Source organism: Anopheles darlingi, chromosome 3 (genome assembly GCF_943734745.1).
Source record: "Anopheles darlingi chromosome 3, idAnoDarlMG_H_01, whole genome shotgun sequence".
Taxonomy (NCBI): domain Eukaryota; kingdom Metazoa; phylum Arthropoda; class Insecta; order Diptera; family Culicidae; genus Anopheles; species Anopheles darlingi.
In genome coordinates this window covers 43,516,572-43,533,438 of record NC_064875.1, presented here as the reverse complement: position 1 = coordinate 43,533,438, position 16,867 = coordinate 43,516,572, and the positions used below count along the sequence as shown (strand labels likewise).

The window sequence follows — 16,867 nt, the reverse complement described above, 5'->3', positions numbered from 1 at the left end:
TGACTTGGCACCGGTTTCGGTGATCATTTGAGCCATCTGAAAATGGATTCCTACAAGGAAGTTAAAAATTTTAACGGTCTAACGGCATTGCTTGTACTTTCAATGAAGTGATGCTTATCCTGCCATTCGAAAAAAAAGGTTTTACTTTCACAAAAAAAAACGATCATTTCAACGGCCACTGAAACCATACCAGTGATTGATCTTGAATCTTGGCACCCAAACGACAACAACTACACGTCGGGAGCACGAGCGCGGTCGGAACGCGAACGAGAATTGATTAGAATTCCACACCGGGTACACCGGGAATAATAACGATATTGATGGCAGCGGCGGCGCCGTCGTCGTCGTCATCGTCATCGTCAGTAGCAGCAATAATATACAATCTCGTTACGCAATGCGGCGTACGCTCAGGGCTCGGTTAGCAATTCAAAGCAGCTTCTCGTTCAATGGCATAGCCTAGTGCCCCCGGCGGAGGGAATGGAATACCAAAATACCACGCACTACACACCACAAGTCCTCCCGAGGTCCCCTGTTTTCAATCGCTTGCTACCCATTAGCTTGATGGTGATGGTCTCTAATGATCTGCGGAGGGGAATACGGATTTGTTTTTCAACAGCTTCGGAATGACTTGACCTCCAACCAGCGAGCCAGCAACGAGTTCAACAATTTCATTATTAATGTTCAATAAGCATACGATACACATTTATAATCCACGCGTTCATACACAAAAAGGAAAACTCCTTTTCCAAACCATAAATATTAATATAGAAATTGGGTTCCACCACCGTCGTCGTCGTCGTTCGTCGCTATCTTGCACTTTTTGCGCAGCCCCACAACCGAAGACTGACGCCGGACGGTGGAACTCGAGCAAAAGTCACTTTCCAAATCATAAAGCACCCATCCAGCAGAGCTCAGCTCCTTTTCACCGCACACTCTCGTACGCGGCCATTCGCGGCGTTGCGGACGGACACCAACTCCACTCCACCCCGCTCTTGTCAGTTCATCTCGCACTCCACGGTCACGGTGGTGGGGGTTAAAGCTCTCTATCAAAAAAAAACCGCACCGCACCACCCAGCGCACAACTCGAACTGACTAAATGTGTCACACCGCACCGCACAAACCGCGACACCACTTTCCCTCATGGCCAGAAGACCAATTCATTTATCATCGGAACGAAGGCCCCAGGCCCCGGCCAGCGACCAGCGCACACGCGAGCTCGAGCGTCATAATCAATCATTAACACATCCGGAAGGAAAGGGGGTACACGGGTTGCCTGGCGGATGACTGGAGTGTTAGAGTCGGTTTAATTGTGACCCCCTCGTTCGTTCGTTCGTTCGCTCGCTCTCCCCTTAGACCAGATGCTGAATGCATTAGGAGGGGGATTGCAATCCGTTTCCGATCGTTCCGACTGCATCGCGGATCTCGCGGTCTGGTCAATCGATTTAATTGCGCGCTCGCGTTGCTCGCGAGTGAGTGAGGGAACTGGGTTGTTAAAATGGTTGTTTGGCCGGGTCGGGCCGGGCCGGGAACCTTGTCAAACGCCATGTTTAGACCCACATCGTGGATCGGATCGCGCGGATACTCACCATCGAGCAGGACCGTTCGCTCAGTATCGATGCTTCTGGGATGATGGAAGCGGTGGTTGTTGTCGTGGTTGCTGCTGCTGCTGCTGCTGCTGTTGCTCCTGATCGATTAACGAACGTTCCGAAGTCCATTACACCATGCTCTGGCGGCTCGGGCGTCAGGCTGGACTCCAGAAGAACCACTTCTGTTCAAAGTTCGAGTGTACTGTAGGAAAATTGGAGAAGAAAGAGAGTCGCACTATGAGTGATCATGATGTCTGCCACGCACACGCGGAAGTCATATTGTCACAAAACCTTCCTTCGTTCCCACTTGAATCAGAGCATAAAATGGTGGCATTGCAACAACGAGACCCTGGAGCCCCGGATTGTGCAACTTCGAACCAAACAAAGTTCTTTAGCAGAAGACACACCTGCAAGACGCGAGCAGACACCGATACGAGACGCTGCTACGCTGCTCCAAGCATCAACACGTAATGTATGCCCCAATCCCCGGGCCCGGGGGCGAAGGGAGCCCATCCGATGCGCTCCAGTTTGCACACAATTCTTCAAATTTGCCTCCCCACCCAAATGATCCAAAGACCAAAAGAGCCCCCCCTCCCCGCGAGAGCTCTAATGTATATATGATATAATCGTAGACAGAAATTGCTCCGCTTTAAAGCGAACACCGCCTGGAGCATGCGATGCGATGCGCCGTGGTTCACGCGCGCGGCCCGTCAATCCCCACAATGGTTTCGTCATCGAAGCAGAGCCTCTGCTCTACTATTACTCGCACGGCGCACGGCGTTGCATGCCAGGTCGCCCTCTGGCCACATTAAGCACAAATAAGACATAATCGGCTGCATGCAAAAACAAACGACACGCAACCGAAACCATGCCGCCAGGATCCATGCAGTCCAAGCGGGCGATGATGCATGCACCATAGCAACAGGTGCAACGTGCTAAGCGTTCCGCCCGGGTTCTGCCACGAGACACGCTACGTCGTTCTTGTGTCCTTGAAGTCCAAAGCAACTCGTTTCGCGTGGCCAGTCGACCAGAATAGAGACCTCTTCCAGTCGGTACGAAGAAAGTGCTCGCGCGGACTTCCGGTCCGTCCGGTCCGTTCATCATCCAAAACCGTGTCCAGCAGGCTACACGTTGCGCTCTGCTCGATAATCATTCGTTCGTTCGTTCGTTCGTTAGTGCGCACTTTTCCTCACTTTCGCGACGCCACCTTCGCTGTCCGTCCGATTAATTGACCTTTACTTTCATCAACCGCGAACGCCCGGGCATCGGTGTCGGTAAGCCACCACCGGGCAGCATCATTTTTTTCTCCCATCTGCTCCAAAGCGACTAGAAGAAGAGCCTTTTCGCCCGTAATGCCGATCATTATTGCGACTCTCGGGCAGCTTTGGGTTTTTCGGGGATCAGCAGTTTACATTTCGCTAACCAGCTAGCCGGTGCTGAGCTGCGCTGCTAAGCTGGGGGTGTTATGCGAAAACAAGACCCTCGATCTCCTTCCACCGCCACCTCTCCCCGTTCGCTGATCGAATCGGAAAAGTCTAAACGAAAGAGAAATTTATGGTTTAGCAGCACCACCACCACCGAGCAGTGAGAGGGGCATAAGCAATGTAACCATCTGCTGCTGCTACTGGTGCTACTGCTACCCGTGGACCGGACACTCGTAATTGTAGCATTCCGTTCGCTCGTTTGGGAACAGCACCAGCAGCTGGTGTCCACCTTGGAGGGAAAACCCCGTCCCGGCCGGTGTGACATCTTACGATAATGGCCTGCGCACGGAGGCTACTCGAGCAGAGCTCGCGAACCCACGAAAAAGGCGGTGAAAAAAGGTGATAATTTCGCTTTACGACTTTTTATTGAACAGACCATTTGCACAAGGCAGTTTTAATTATCGTGCCATTTCGTCTGGAGGGACTTTTGGGTACAATTCGCGCTCACTGCTGGTGGCGGCATCAGGTGGCAGGCAGCGCACAAGGAAGATGCCTCGGAGTCGGAGTCGAGACATCCTTTCGCGTCGATTCCGATAGGGTGCAGTCAACCATAGTATGCTTCCGGCATGGTGCTGGTGCTGGTTCTTCGGGGCCACCCTTGAGCACCTTGGCCGTTGGTCGGTGCTCGGAAGGTTCTACGGAAGGTTCCTGCGGTACGCCAGTTCCATTTACATGGCTCTTGGTTCGTTTTTTCTGTAGCCACCACAACACCACACAACCTCGATAGCAGAACCTGCCTCGACGCGAAGCTCATAAACTGCTGCGCGGAATGTACTGCGCGACGCACCGGCAGAAGCAGAATATCGTTCTGGTTTGGTGCCTTGTTCTCGGCATGCTCACCGAACCGTATCGCCGTTGCCGCCACTACCACACCATTCCTCTTCTGGGTGTTTCCTGTTTATGAATCGAGTTGCTTATCGCCGTCGCCTGGTTGCCCGGGACTGGTGGTTGTGTGCCCGGTGACCGTGAAGCAGACGAGCGACGGTCCGGAGTCCAACATGTTCTTGTTTCTGTTCCTGAACCTGTGCTCAGAACTGAAGAAAGGTGTGCTCTTCCTCCACCTCCACCTTCTCCTGTACGGTGATGGCACGCAATACTCCAATCAGCTCCCTCCGAACCATCGAGCGAGTCGCAGTAAAAACCGAGCTTCGCGCTTCGTTTGGCTCTGGCCGCTGTTTGGCTGCCCTGGCAACTTACTAATTCTAGGCCTTTTCCCTTCCCCTTCTCCGTTTACCACAACTGCGGTTCTGTGGTTAAAAATGATGCGGGACCATCGCAGTAAAGTGATGGAATTGTGTGAAAAAAAAGAGGGCCTCCCCCCCCCCACACTTCCCCGCGGTCATTCTTGCCTTCTATTTGACATTGTCGGCGTAGTCGGCGTCGTTGTCGTCGTTGTCGTCGTCGTCGAGAGTGTTGATACTTCCGGACGAAATGGAGGGTGGGAAGCCTGGGAATAACACCCGGTAGGTAGGGTCCTATCACGAGGTACAAGTTGGAGTTCATTCAAAGCGTACGCCACTTAGGGGTTGACTCCCTTCGGGGTCCCGATCGGTCGGGGGCCCTCGATTTGCCTTCCGCAATCGTAAAGCAGTGTAACGGCATTTTTTAGAACATTTGCCACCTTCATCACCATAATGGTTGCGCGTACATTAGAGGGCATTATGAATGAGATCGGCCTTTCGGTACGAGTTATGCGGTCATAAAAAAAAGAGAGAGAGAGTGCACCTTAATACTCAGTGTGGTGGTAGTGGACCGTTCCTACTGCTTCCAGAGCACGCAATCGGTACGTTTCGATAAGAACACACGACGTAACAGGACTTTCTAAGGCCAGGTTTGTGCCACTTTCCCGCTTCTGGTGACTGCGGATCACCATAAATCAATCATCATCGATCTAGACGCAGACCAAATATGGCCAACAAGCACTCTCTCTCACAGCCGTTCTCGTTCGCAATCGAAAGACCTCAACAAACACCGGTTAGTACGGCGCGATAGAGAATGGATGGATGGACATTACCACTCACTGATCGTGTCTCGATCGATCGATCAGCAGACAGCACAGCAGATTAGCTGGGCTGAGTTTGCGACCACATTCCTGCCGCCAGAGAATTACGGACTGGACGTACAGCGTCTGATGGACTGATTCATTTCCGCTCCCCAGTAACCAGCGCTGTATAGGCGCTGCTGCTGTCATGGCAACCGGCCGCTACTCAGCCAAATAATATTCTCGTTTCCCCTATCTACCGCCGCCTATCGCGGCCTCGAAGGTCGTGAAGAATCGCAAAGAACTGGTTTGCTTGCGGACTTCCTCGATCTCGCACTACTCCGCTCCGCTATGACGCGTCGCACGCGGTTCTTCTAGCCGCTTCTAAGCTTCTAACCAAACGGCGGCCGGCCGTCCGCACGACGCACCGACGTTCACCGAAAATCTGGCAAACGCACACAACACCAGATGCGGTCCACAATTTTAGAAGGGAAGCATTTAATTGTCTGGACTGGAGAATGGACCTTAGAAATGGGATAAATTAAAACTATTGACAAGCTATTAGTGTTTCAAGCCGTGGAGTCGACTAAGCATGAGATTGCGGACCGTGGAGTGGAATATAGAGGAGGGTTGGACCCTCGGACTCAGGCTCTCTCTCGGCCAGTACAGCGAGTGCTCAACCGTGCAATGGACACTTTTGTAACATCCTGCCCCTACAATTCCACCGTCCGAGGTCTCTAAGGTCCAGTCCAATACGATAAATCACGCTCGGTGAGTTGGTCAGCTCAACGGACGGACGGACAGAAGGTGCGTGCGTCGTTGATGCATGAACTTGACCGCACCGCAACTTGACGAAGGGGTCGGTGTGCGCATCGGTGTGCGCGCTCTCTGCACGCGTTACGCATGATTTCGCGCTCCTTCTCTTCCTCGCCGGTCCTCCGGGGGATTGTACGCCATTGTCCAGATTCGCCGCCACCACCACCATCACCACACAGAGGGGTTGATAAACGCATCCTCGTCGTCGCCGTCGTCCCTTCCCTATTTGCGTCGATCAATACCTGACCGAAAGGTACAAAAACCGGCAACCGACGGACCCTTCGTGACGGTTCCCGGGCACCAGGAGCATCGGACCGTGACCAGCAGCAGTTCGTTCCATTCCGTTCCGTCCCTGCGTGCCGAGTTTCGTTTATGGAAAAATTAATTTTTGACCACCTCGGTCGGTCGGTCCGTCGGTTCTTCGACGAGGGTTTCGCGGTTGATGCACTCCCGGTGCATCTCCCTGCAGGGTTGTAGCACTGCACCCAGTGTCGTCACGCACCGCTGCATCGCGATGCTGCTCATCATTGATGGTGGGAACGGCCGCAAGCTGACGTCGCAACGATCGTTGTCGTCGTCGTCGTCGCCGCACAACTCGTCACTGTACTGGCCACCAGACAGCGTCGTCGATTTGTTGCGGATGACAAATGATGACATTGTGAACGCGAGCGAGTCGAACGAGGTACTCGTTCCGCGTGCCCGCCTCCCGGTGGATTGATCAATTGGACGACCATTTTATCCAAATTACCAACGGATGGAACACGACTGGTTTTTGCGGTAAAGCTGAGGTGGCTAGGAGGTGAATATTTTAAAAATCATTTTATGCGCCAAAACAATGCCAGACAAAGAGCAGCGTCGTTGGCGTCATCGGCAGCAATTGGATCGGAATGCAGATGGCATCGGATGCGGATGAAACGTTAAAAGATTGAAACGATGAAGGAAGTAGTCAGCTTTGGGAGCGTCGTTTCGTCATTGTCATGAAGTGATCGTCACATTATTCACAGCAAATAGTTTTAATATTTCATTTTGATTGCCCAACTATCAACGTTACCAAACATCAAATTGAGCAGTTCATTTGGAAAGGTCCTTGATGCTTTGGTATTTAACCATTTCGTAACTCGGTTGATTAAAAGTAAAGCTAGTCAAGTTGATTTATACCGTATATTATAAAGTAGCTTTATATCTTTATATTATACCACATATAGTAGTTAGCATGAAGATATAAGAAAAAACGATGAGCATAACTTGATAGTCCCTCTATATCGAGCTTATAAAAGTAGAAAATAAGATGTTATTTAAATAGTTAGGTAGCAATATCGTTTCATCTCACTTTACCTAACGAGACCATAGCTTTTCAAGGCACAAACAACATTTACCAATTTTTTTACAAATTTTTCGTTATTGAGACATTTTACCAATTTTTGGTTATTGAATTTGTACATTTTAATTTCTTCATTATCTTCGTGAAACATTTTCTTCGCGATTTTAATGCAATGCTGAACATGCTTTTGCTCACACGTTGGTACTCCTAAACAATAAATAACATTGGTGTTCCATATTTGTGAACATAATCCTCGAATGTTCATTCCAAGCATAATTTACACTTTCTTGAACCAGGGTTACGATGTATTTCATCGATCATTACATCCACCATCGACTACTTATTGTTTGTTGCTCTCTTGTTCGAAATGTTGCATGACGAGTATCTGTATTTTTGCGTGATACTTGTCAGACAATCTCTTGTTTGATTAAGGCTCTGATCCAGCATATGGCTTTATTTTTGCAGTCTACGGTTAAATTCCTATGTTGAAACTCATTAATATGTCAGCCCAAGCTATCAAAAATCAATGTAAACTCACAAAAGTATGTGCAATTAAGAAACAATTACAACCACAACATAGAGATTTAACTTTGAAGTTCCTTATTCCTGAAACATATAATAATCCTTTAAAATCTCCAACAATCTACTCAAAAACGCAACAATTCTACGCAAATGCTCGTAAGGAAAAAACAATTTTACACGATAGACATGTTTTTTCAGGACTATTAGAGTAATTCGACATCAATTATTACTTATTTCCTTTCAATCTCTTTCGACGTGTTAACAAGTTCTGGAATCGTTCATTCAGCCTCACCTGCTGACGAGGTTAGAATATTGATCCGCTACACCGACACAATATTCCTTAAGCTGACACCACCTCTGGGTCTGGGTGGGTGATCTGATCTTATTTTTTGGCGGAATTCATGTCAAGCCCGAACGACAACGCGGCCCTGGCGCCTTCCATTCGCCTCCTACTCCACAGTGTGCAGAGGCGGACTCATACTCCAGGGCTCGTGACGGCAAAGGTGTGGATTATTATAAAAAAAAAAACAAACAACCACAGACACCCTATTATGGGCTGTGCTGTGGCTGTGCTGGCGTGCATTTGCATCACCTCAGCCGCCAGTTAGTGAAGGGAATAAACTAACATTAACGTCAAATGGGATATTAAATACAATTACCATTCAGCCGTTTATCATAAAACTGGCAAAACATGGCTACATGCACAATGGGGTCACACAGAAGCCACCACGCAATGCAATGCTGCACGCTGCAATCACCAGCACCAGACTATCATATCGGAATCGCACGGAATGGCGGATGCACCCGCGGATTCAAATGTCCATCATCTCGCGGAAAGCGATCCGTGTTCGTGTTTACTGCATGCGATGCTCGTCTGCAAACGGTGGTTGTGCAGATTCCTGGCACGCAAACATATCACATACACCGCATAGTAATAAATCAGATCAATTGTTGGTAACACCAAACAACCAGTCAGTCGCACGCACTCTGTGTGCGTGGTCTGCGATGCCGCCACTTTTCAAACGATTTTAATGATCTTTCTCTACGCAATGGTGCCCGAGGTAAGGTAAGTAAACAGACAATTGCTGCCAAACAAAGTCCAAACGCAAACGTTTCGGGAAACTCGGTACTATGCAGGCGATGTGGCGATGTCCCATCGCGTGCGAAGCAATTGCACGCCACGAGCCATCGTCTATCATCAACCGCTGGCAGCATGCTCGCATGGTCTTCACACCTCATAAAACAATGGACAAAACAAACAACTTCCACGACCATTTGGGGCGGCTATAGTGAGCGACCAAACTCACACGCGCCGCGTAGGTGAAGCGCATTAAACAACAACAAAAAAATAGAAGGAAGGAAAAACTAATCCGGTCCGAATTACATGTGCATGTGAGGATTTCAGGGAGGTGCTTCTCGCCCCCACCTAACATTAGGGCACACCTCTTCACTGTGTGTATGTGCGGGACGGAACAGACAGAGTGAGCACCGCGGCGAGCAAGCCCTCGGGCCGCCAACATTAATCTTCGAATTCCCCACGCAACAATAACTGTAATTATAAATGCAATTTACCAGTGCACACGCCGGTAATGCCGTTGCCAGGCGACGGCCCCCATGCATTAGAGCATATACCATAGATTGCCTCGATGCTCGAGTGCGATAGATGTGACGGCGACGAGATGACGCGGGATTTGGAGCCCCGCGAGACCTTTGTTCCGCGAGGCCGTAATGGCGAACAACCGACTCGCAACAAAGATGAGAAATCCAGAGACAACGACGACGACGCCAACGACGGCCACGAAGTGGCGAAGATGCTGATCTGGTGACTCAACAGCACTAAACGCTGTGTGGAATGTGTCTGCAATTTGTTGTTCCTTCGCCTCCTCCACACACACATGAGTGTATGAGTGTGTAGGGCGCTATGGACCGGACTTGAGTGATCCCAAGCAATTGCCCTTAGACCTACTACACACTTCTCCTCCTCCTTCAACTCTCTGCCTATCTAGATCAATTGGTCTGACCTATTTCCAGTGAGGTCCTCAGCTATGTATGCATCAGCATGCTGCTTAAGTGCACCAGACCTGTTCGATGAGGTCGTGTCACGAGTCGTGCGCTTTGTCTTCGATGTGCCCAGCGGCCTATCTAGGTCTGGCGCATTTCTCTCCCTCCCTCTTTCGATTGATTCCTCCTCTACTCTCCCTTCCTCTCACCGGTATGCTCGATTAGACGAGCTCAAGGTTAAGTATCCGGATGGCATCCGCCGATTAGCCGATCGGGGAGAAGGCGTACCGACGCCACCATCCTGTCACCCGTAACATCCACTTCCTGCCATTCTGTGCCCGGCCGCATCGCTGTCAGTGTGTCATTGCATATTTATTAGCTGGTAGAGAGCTGATGGCGGCAGCGGCAACGACCGTACCTGCCCTGCCCTGCCCTGCCCGGCTGCTTCAAGACCGGTTCCTCTACGAGATGCCACACCACCATCACCATCACCAGCGACCCCTCCATGGCCTCTACAACACCTAGCGATCTATCGATTGGTCCGATCGAGCTGCTGCTGGTGCTGGTGCCTTTGCTACGTCACAACGCTGGGGTATTCAAAATTCCATCCCCGTATATGCTCTTTCGGATATTCGCTCGTAACATATGGCGAACATAACTCACTGCGCGCGCGCGCGCGCGCGTACGGCGTGGATCATCTCACGATCGGTGCGGTGTGGTTTAAGACGTCCATTATCAGACGCAATCCGCGGATTGAATAGCATATATGATGCTGGTGGTGGCTATTGGGTGGATTGGGTAACATGCGTGAAACCTTGTGCCTGAAGCGCTGATGATGAATCGGCATCGAATTCGACTTTCTAGCTACTGCGTATCAGTGCAGACACTCGAGTATTGTAGGAATTCCAACTCTCTGGTCTGGTGATGAGTTGAACTCTCGCGGGGGGTATCACTTCACATCAGACGCAATCCGCAATGGCGCCCTTCTTCGTTGCTTCATCGACAAGATGCATGAAGATTTAGGCCTAAGCTACTTTAAAATTTGCTTGTGATGTTACAAATGCTACAGTATTTTAATCTCAATTGACTAGACATTCACTTTCCTGTCCAAAGATGAAATCCAATCCAGACTGTTGCCAAGGAAACGTGGATCTGATATTCCATTCGTATTCTAATGCTTTTTGCTGAGGTTCTTGAGCTTATTATTTGTACGACAAAAACTTACTTCATCAAACTAAATTCATCTGCTTTTAGAACGGTTGTAGCACCTGATAAGTTAGTAAGTAAAAACCGAACTCGATCACTATTTATTAATTAATTATTGTTAAACCTATTGACCTGAATTCGTCAACGTTTTTTTAACTAATATCGCTGAAAATGCAATAAGAGTTCTTAATAGCACTGTAATGTTGAGCGGATCATGTGCTACTATTCCTCAAAAAAATCACATCTTTATCAAAATTTCACAAAATAAGTCCAAATGTCAATTCAGTTCACATTCCACATCGACCTCATGGAATTCAAATCAATGATGAAATCAAAAATTTCTTCCCTCCTTTCATAAGTCTTTTGATGAACGACCTCAGTGGAAATGATACCTTGCTGAGCAATTTCTTGCTAGCAGCTTATCAACTTATTCAATGTGTGATAAAATGATGCTTGCTCAATGTGTGATAAAATGATGGATCGTGTTACGTATTCTAGCGACAGACAGTTCCGAGTAATAGTAATAGCAGCTGGAATGACTAATTCTAGGGAGATGATTGTAATCGAACGACACTGATTGATGCCTCGGTGTTCTCCATTGTAACACAACCTTCGTTAATATGTATCAGCTGCATATTTCCTGATTGCCAGACAAATGACATTCCAAGGGGAAGTGATTCGCAAACCATGCTCACGATTACGCTCAACACACTTCCAGCTCTCCGGATCCATTCGGATCAGTGTCAAGCCCTCGATGTAGCATCATTCCAACGGTCCATTTAAACCATGTTTTGCAACACACAACCCCAACTCTCTGCCAGGGAATCATTTCGCACAAAAACCCGCGCACAAAACGTACGCCCCGCGCACCCTCATGTTATGGCCCCCGTCATTCTGGCGCGGCGGCTCTGGAATTAGCCCGCCAATCGTAGGGAATTAGCGTTCGTTATCTGCATTCCATCTGGGACTGTGAAACACATCTCAGCACCTCATATACAGCAGCAGCTGCTGCTGCGAGCACATTCTGCTGCCGTCAGCCGGCAGTGGCCACCACTGGCCACTGATGATGCGCACGAACATCCCCCGGAACACGGATCCGACGGACGGATGGATGGATGGACGTGCCAGAAGTGTTTGTTAATAATTGTGTGTACGTATGACCCAATTGTGTTCGATGATCAAATCACACTCTCGGTTGGCCGACCCGAGGAGGAGGAGGCAGTGGGAGGCTTGAGAAGGCACAAAACAAGAACTGCTTGTCGAAACCCATCATGTGTCCGACCACCCGACCACCGGCTGCTGGTGCTCCGCGAAACGGAAATGTGTATTTTTCCAAGTGTGGTGTTTTTTTTTTTGCTGTTCAACTCACCCCTTCGCAAACACCCCTCCTCACTCGGCCGCTCTGTGGCTCTTAATCACTGATCACGATCACGCTGGCTCGATCGATTGGAGGAGATTCGGAAAAAGAAAGCGTTTCTTGCTTCGCAGCGATTTGATCGGTGCGCGATCGACGAGCGCGCCCGTGTCTGCGCACCTACCACCGGGAGGTCCCAGCCGGGCGGGCCCCCTGGCTTTCCTCCCTTATTTCCCTTCTTCCTCGGCCTCGGCCTCGGCCATCATAACGTACCGCAACTCCGCGATATACTCCGTCATGCATATCTTGCGGCGCGGCGGCACCGGACATAAACATACCGAGTCCGAGCGACTGGCCACAGCCAGGTCAGGCCAGACTCCATCCGGATCATCCGGAGCGTCGTGTTTGTTGCGTTAGCGTTGTATTTAGTTTTTTTTTTTTTGGCTTTGTTTTGTCTTTGTTTTTTTCTGCTGTTTATTTGTCTGCTGCTGCTCCTCTCCCGATTCGCGCTACTTCCTTTATGCTGGTCTGGCGCGGCTTAACCGTGGCCGCGGGCCTTGTTTTTGCACCAGCACATCATCCAACTTCCAAGCCACTTTCTTTCCCTCCCCATTTATTCAAGCATTTACGTGGAGCGCGTTTCACATTCTTGAGACAACAGCAGACGGGGCCTACTACTGATCAGATCTACTGTCTGTTGTTGTTGCTGCTGCCTCGGACCAATGGCGGCGAAATGGCGGCGAAATGGCAGCGCAATCAACATGTTCATGTTTCCGATTAGCCGGGAATGAGTGCCCCCAAAATAAAAAGGGTAAACAAGCAAAACGGGCACCGCGCGCCCGATTTCCACGTGCACTCGTCGGACGGTAAGGTCTGGCCGGCTTGGCCGACGTGCCCAGAGACCGAACTCGAGCTCGGGGCTGGTGCTGGTGAAAACATTTCTCTCAAGCCGTGTCTCGGGCGCGCGCCCGTGCCGTTTGTCGAGATTGTCCGATTGCGCAATGTGCACGCGGCAGGTGAATTCCATTTGTAACCTCGCACTAGGGCCCGGGCCCCTAGTCGCCTGGACAAGTAGCTCCAGTCCAGCAGTACCGCGCTGATCCAGAGTGATACGGAGAGCAGTCTGTTGGCCCTGGGTCTGTTAAGGGCGCGCGCAACAACCCCGAAGGGGCACCGTAATACACAATGCTAATCGGTGATGACACTCCGGTGGTGCCCGCCGGTGCTCCATGGAACAAAACACCCCCCCTACACAAATGAATAGCCATTTATGCGGACCGTAATTAATGTCATAACTTTTACGATGCTGGTGTGCCGACAGTAGTACCGCTTCAATGGGCCATTTTCATGGCCCGGATCGTGTTGGTGTGTGTAATGGTGTACCATCAGCAAAATGAATTTTAATTTTGCCAATTTACTCAACGCGCTACACAACGAAGACTGTGTTCTGCTGTGGTGTTTTGAAGGGACCCGGGAAAGGAAAACCCGCAGGAAATCGCCTTGAGCAGCGATCCGCCGCTTCCTATCCGCCCAACGATCGCTTTTTGGAAAAGGAAACGATCAACTTTGCGAACCACAAAACACCCCTTTTCTTGCTGGATTTGCACAAAGGCGAGCGATTGTCGGAACGAGAAGCAAAGTAGCAAAGTAGAATGGCGTCCCCTGGGTTTTCCTTACTCGTGTTCTTGAAGGGGACGCCATTCCCCGCCATTCGTAAGAAAACAATAACAATAGCACCCACACTGAGAGCGACCACCGGAAAAGCGGAAGGAAGCGATTGGCGATAGGCGACTCTCGTTTACAATCGCCTTAAAGCGGGCAATGGCGGGTTCCACTAAGGGGTTCCCGGGGCAACAGATCTAGCTGGCGTTAATGGCGTGAGAAGTGAGAAACGGAGTGTGGAACGGCGGCGGTCTCGAGCGCGCATTCAAGTCATCCGCTTAGCAGGCGATGGTGGTGGCTGGTAGTTAAAGACACGTCGCCTAGGGAAACACACATGTTGCGTGTTGACGCAGGAACGGCGCGATCGCCCTCGAACACGTCGATCGTTTCCATCCCCTCGGGAATGGATGAACTTCCCAAGAACACGTGAAAGCCGGTTGTCGAAAGAAGGAAGGATAAAAATGGACACGAAGATGGAGAAGGAGAAAAGGGAGAACACAAAACGAACTTACAAACCCCGCCGCTTCTCTAGGACGACGAATTTTTGGAAGGAATATACGTTAGGTTCGTATCGGTATGCCTTCCTTCAACCGTGCCTCAAGGCGCTAGGCTGTACGTACCTTCGTAGACGTTTGTTCACGCCACTTATGCCCGTCGTCACAGCGGGAATCTTTCAAACACACAGGCCCAACCGTTCAATGCTGGAGACGCACTTTTACATGATAAACGCCACACACGAAAATATGATCTTCCACTGTTCAATTTACGAAACACACACGGCACGCAAGCACAATTCCAGCACAACCTCAATCAACCAAAAACTGTTGTCCTTTCTCACGATACCACTGACCACAACTTGTTGCTGAATTCAAATATCTCGGCGTCTTTGTTGACTCTGTGCGTGTGGACCTTTTTTTTTCTTCTCTCTGCTATTTTATCTCTTCCACAAAAACGAAAAACCGAAGATGCACTTCATACACGAGCGACCCGCCGCCGGTCCCTTTTCCCTAAGGGCCACAAGGATTCGTTTGCCGCCGTTTTCGGTTCGTTCGGTTGCGCACCCTCCAAACAACCCTCCACGAGGTTCGTCGTCCGTTGATGTTTCCGTTTTCAAAGTTGAACCGCGAATGCGAGAGCGCCCCTCTCGTACCAAGAGCACGAGCTGTAAAAGTTGCGCACATCGCACGACTACCAACAACCAACAGTGCGTTTCAAAAGTTAATAACGTTTATAAGTTTATCTTTTATGTTTTAGACTTTTGGATAGAATACGTTAAGGGGCCGCCCCGACTTTGGTTATTTCTGGTCAAAAAAGGTCTTAAAAAAAGGTTTTTAGTGAAGCAACCAGTCAACTTTAATTTTTCACAATAATCTCATATTAACCTACAACTTTTCAAGAATATTTGGTTTTATTTTGGGGAAGATTTGTTCAAAACTACGTTCATGGCATCCAATCTAGAAAGGCAAGTTTGCAAAAATGTGCTTTTTGCGGTGCCTTCGTAGCCACGTGCTGGGTCATCAGAAATATTCAAATGAATATTCTTTTGTTAGATTATAAGTTTATCCAGGTAGCCCCGGCGAGTTTTTGTTAAATTTCCCATTTTTAGATTTTTGGCAGATTTTTGAAGATGAAAAAGTGCTGCTTTTATCGATGTTGCCTAAAACAACATAAACATAATTAAAAAATTATTTAAAAAAAAGTATTAACATTTTTTATAAAAACTCAACGGGACTAGCTGGCAATTAGTATACAGATTATATGTTCAAAATTTCAAATCGATCGGCCCAGTAGTTTTCATGCTACGATGGGCACCGACTTTGAAAACGCAGGATTTGGGAATCGCGATTCAAAGTATGATACTTTGTTTTTCAAAAATCCATATCTTTGTCAGTTTTGCTTCGATTGATCCCAAAATTTCACACAATACTCTTGAAAGGATAGGCACTAATAAAAAATTGTAAAAAGTAAATGCGAGGTAAAATGGTAAAAAGTAAAATAAAATACCGAAGCCCCCATTAAGGATTCTTACCTTTTATTGGTCTTTCTAGTGCTTTTAACAATGGTTCTAGATTTTTTAAAAATATTTTCTTTGAAAAAAACTAAAGGATTTGTGGGATTGAATAGCTCTTTTATTCATCTTCTTGGTACTTTTTTATTCGATTGAGCATTTAAAGCCAAGATGGCATAATCTATATTTGTATCAGTAATTTCTTCATACTTATCCCAAATTTCATTACAAAAGGACAATCTATTAATACTGATCATATTGACGAATCATATCTAATCTAATGAAAAAGCTGAAATTTTCCAAAGGTTAATTTTCCAGAGGAAGAGATACTTCTGTGAATGAGGTTACATTTTAAGGAACTAAATTTAATTGAATTTCTCCTGCAACATAACCAGAAAACCAAACCAAGTGTTCCAAAATAACCAATAAAGATTTTCAATTTTTAAATCAGCATAGACCTGATGGCAACTCCTCCATTTCTTATAGTAAAAAGACGCGTTTTAATATATTGACTATACAACCGATTGCAGAACACTGATATACACGACCAGCACCAGCATCTATTTGTTATTAGAAGCCAGCATCTATTTGTTCTGGAAAGGGTTGTTTTATGCAAAAAACTATTATCAGACCCTGGAAGCCTTTTTCGACAACTCGACAACTGAATGCAAAGGACAACCACCGACGGACCGCTTGATTTTCCGCATGCTTCCCCGCCGGAATCACACACTTTCCCGTTGTTTCCCGAAACGACTAAGCCTTTTTTCCCCGTTTTCCTTTATGCACCACATTCTATACGTTATACGCTAAAGTCACAAAACACTCACCGCAACCCCTTGCTCTCATGCTGCGTGCTCTTCATGCTGATGTCCTGCGGCTCGCGCAGACTCCGCGTCGTCGTCGTCGTCGTCGCCGGCAGAGAGAAA

The 16,867-nt window shown here is 48.5% G+C and overlaps 1 protein-coding gene across 1 annotated transcript in view; it reads right to left on the bottom strand.

The window, feature by feature from the left end:
• Window positions 1-15,043, bottom strand: part of LOC125957527 (uncharacterized) — an 18,018-nt gene extending 2,975 nt beyond the window's left edge. The window contains exons 1-2 of the mRNA XM_049690295.1: window positions 14,554-15,043; window positions 1,587-1,788 (exon numbers count right to left, since the gene is read on the bottom strand). Coding sequence (XP_049546252.1) covers window positions 1,587-1,715 — 129 coding nt within the window. The 5' untranslated portion in view covers window positions 1,716-1,788; window positions 14,554-15,043. The remainder of the gene's footprint in view (window positions 1-1,586; window positions 1,789-14,553) is intronic.
• Between the last annotated feature and the right edge of the window lie 1,824 nt (window positions 15,044-16,867).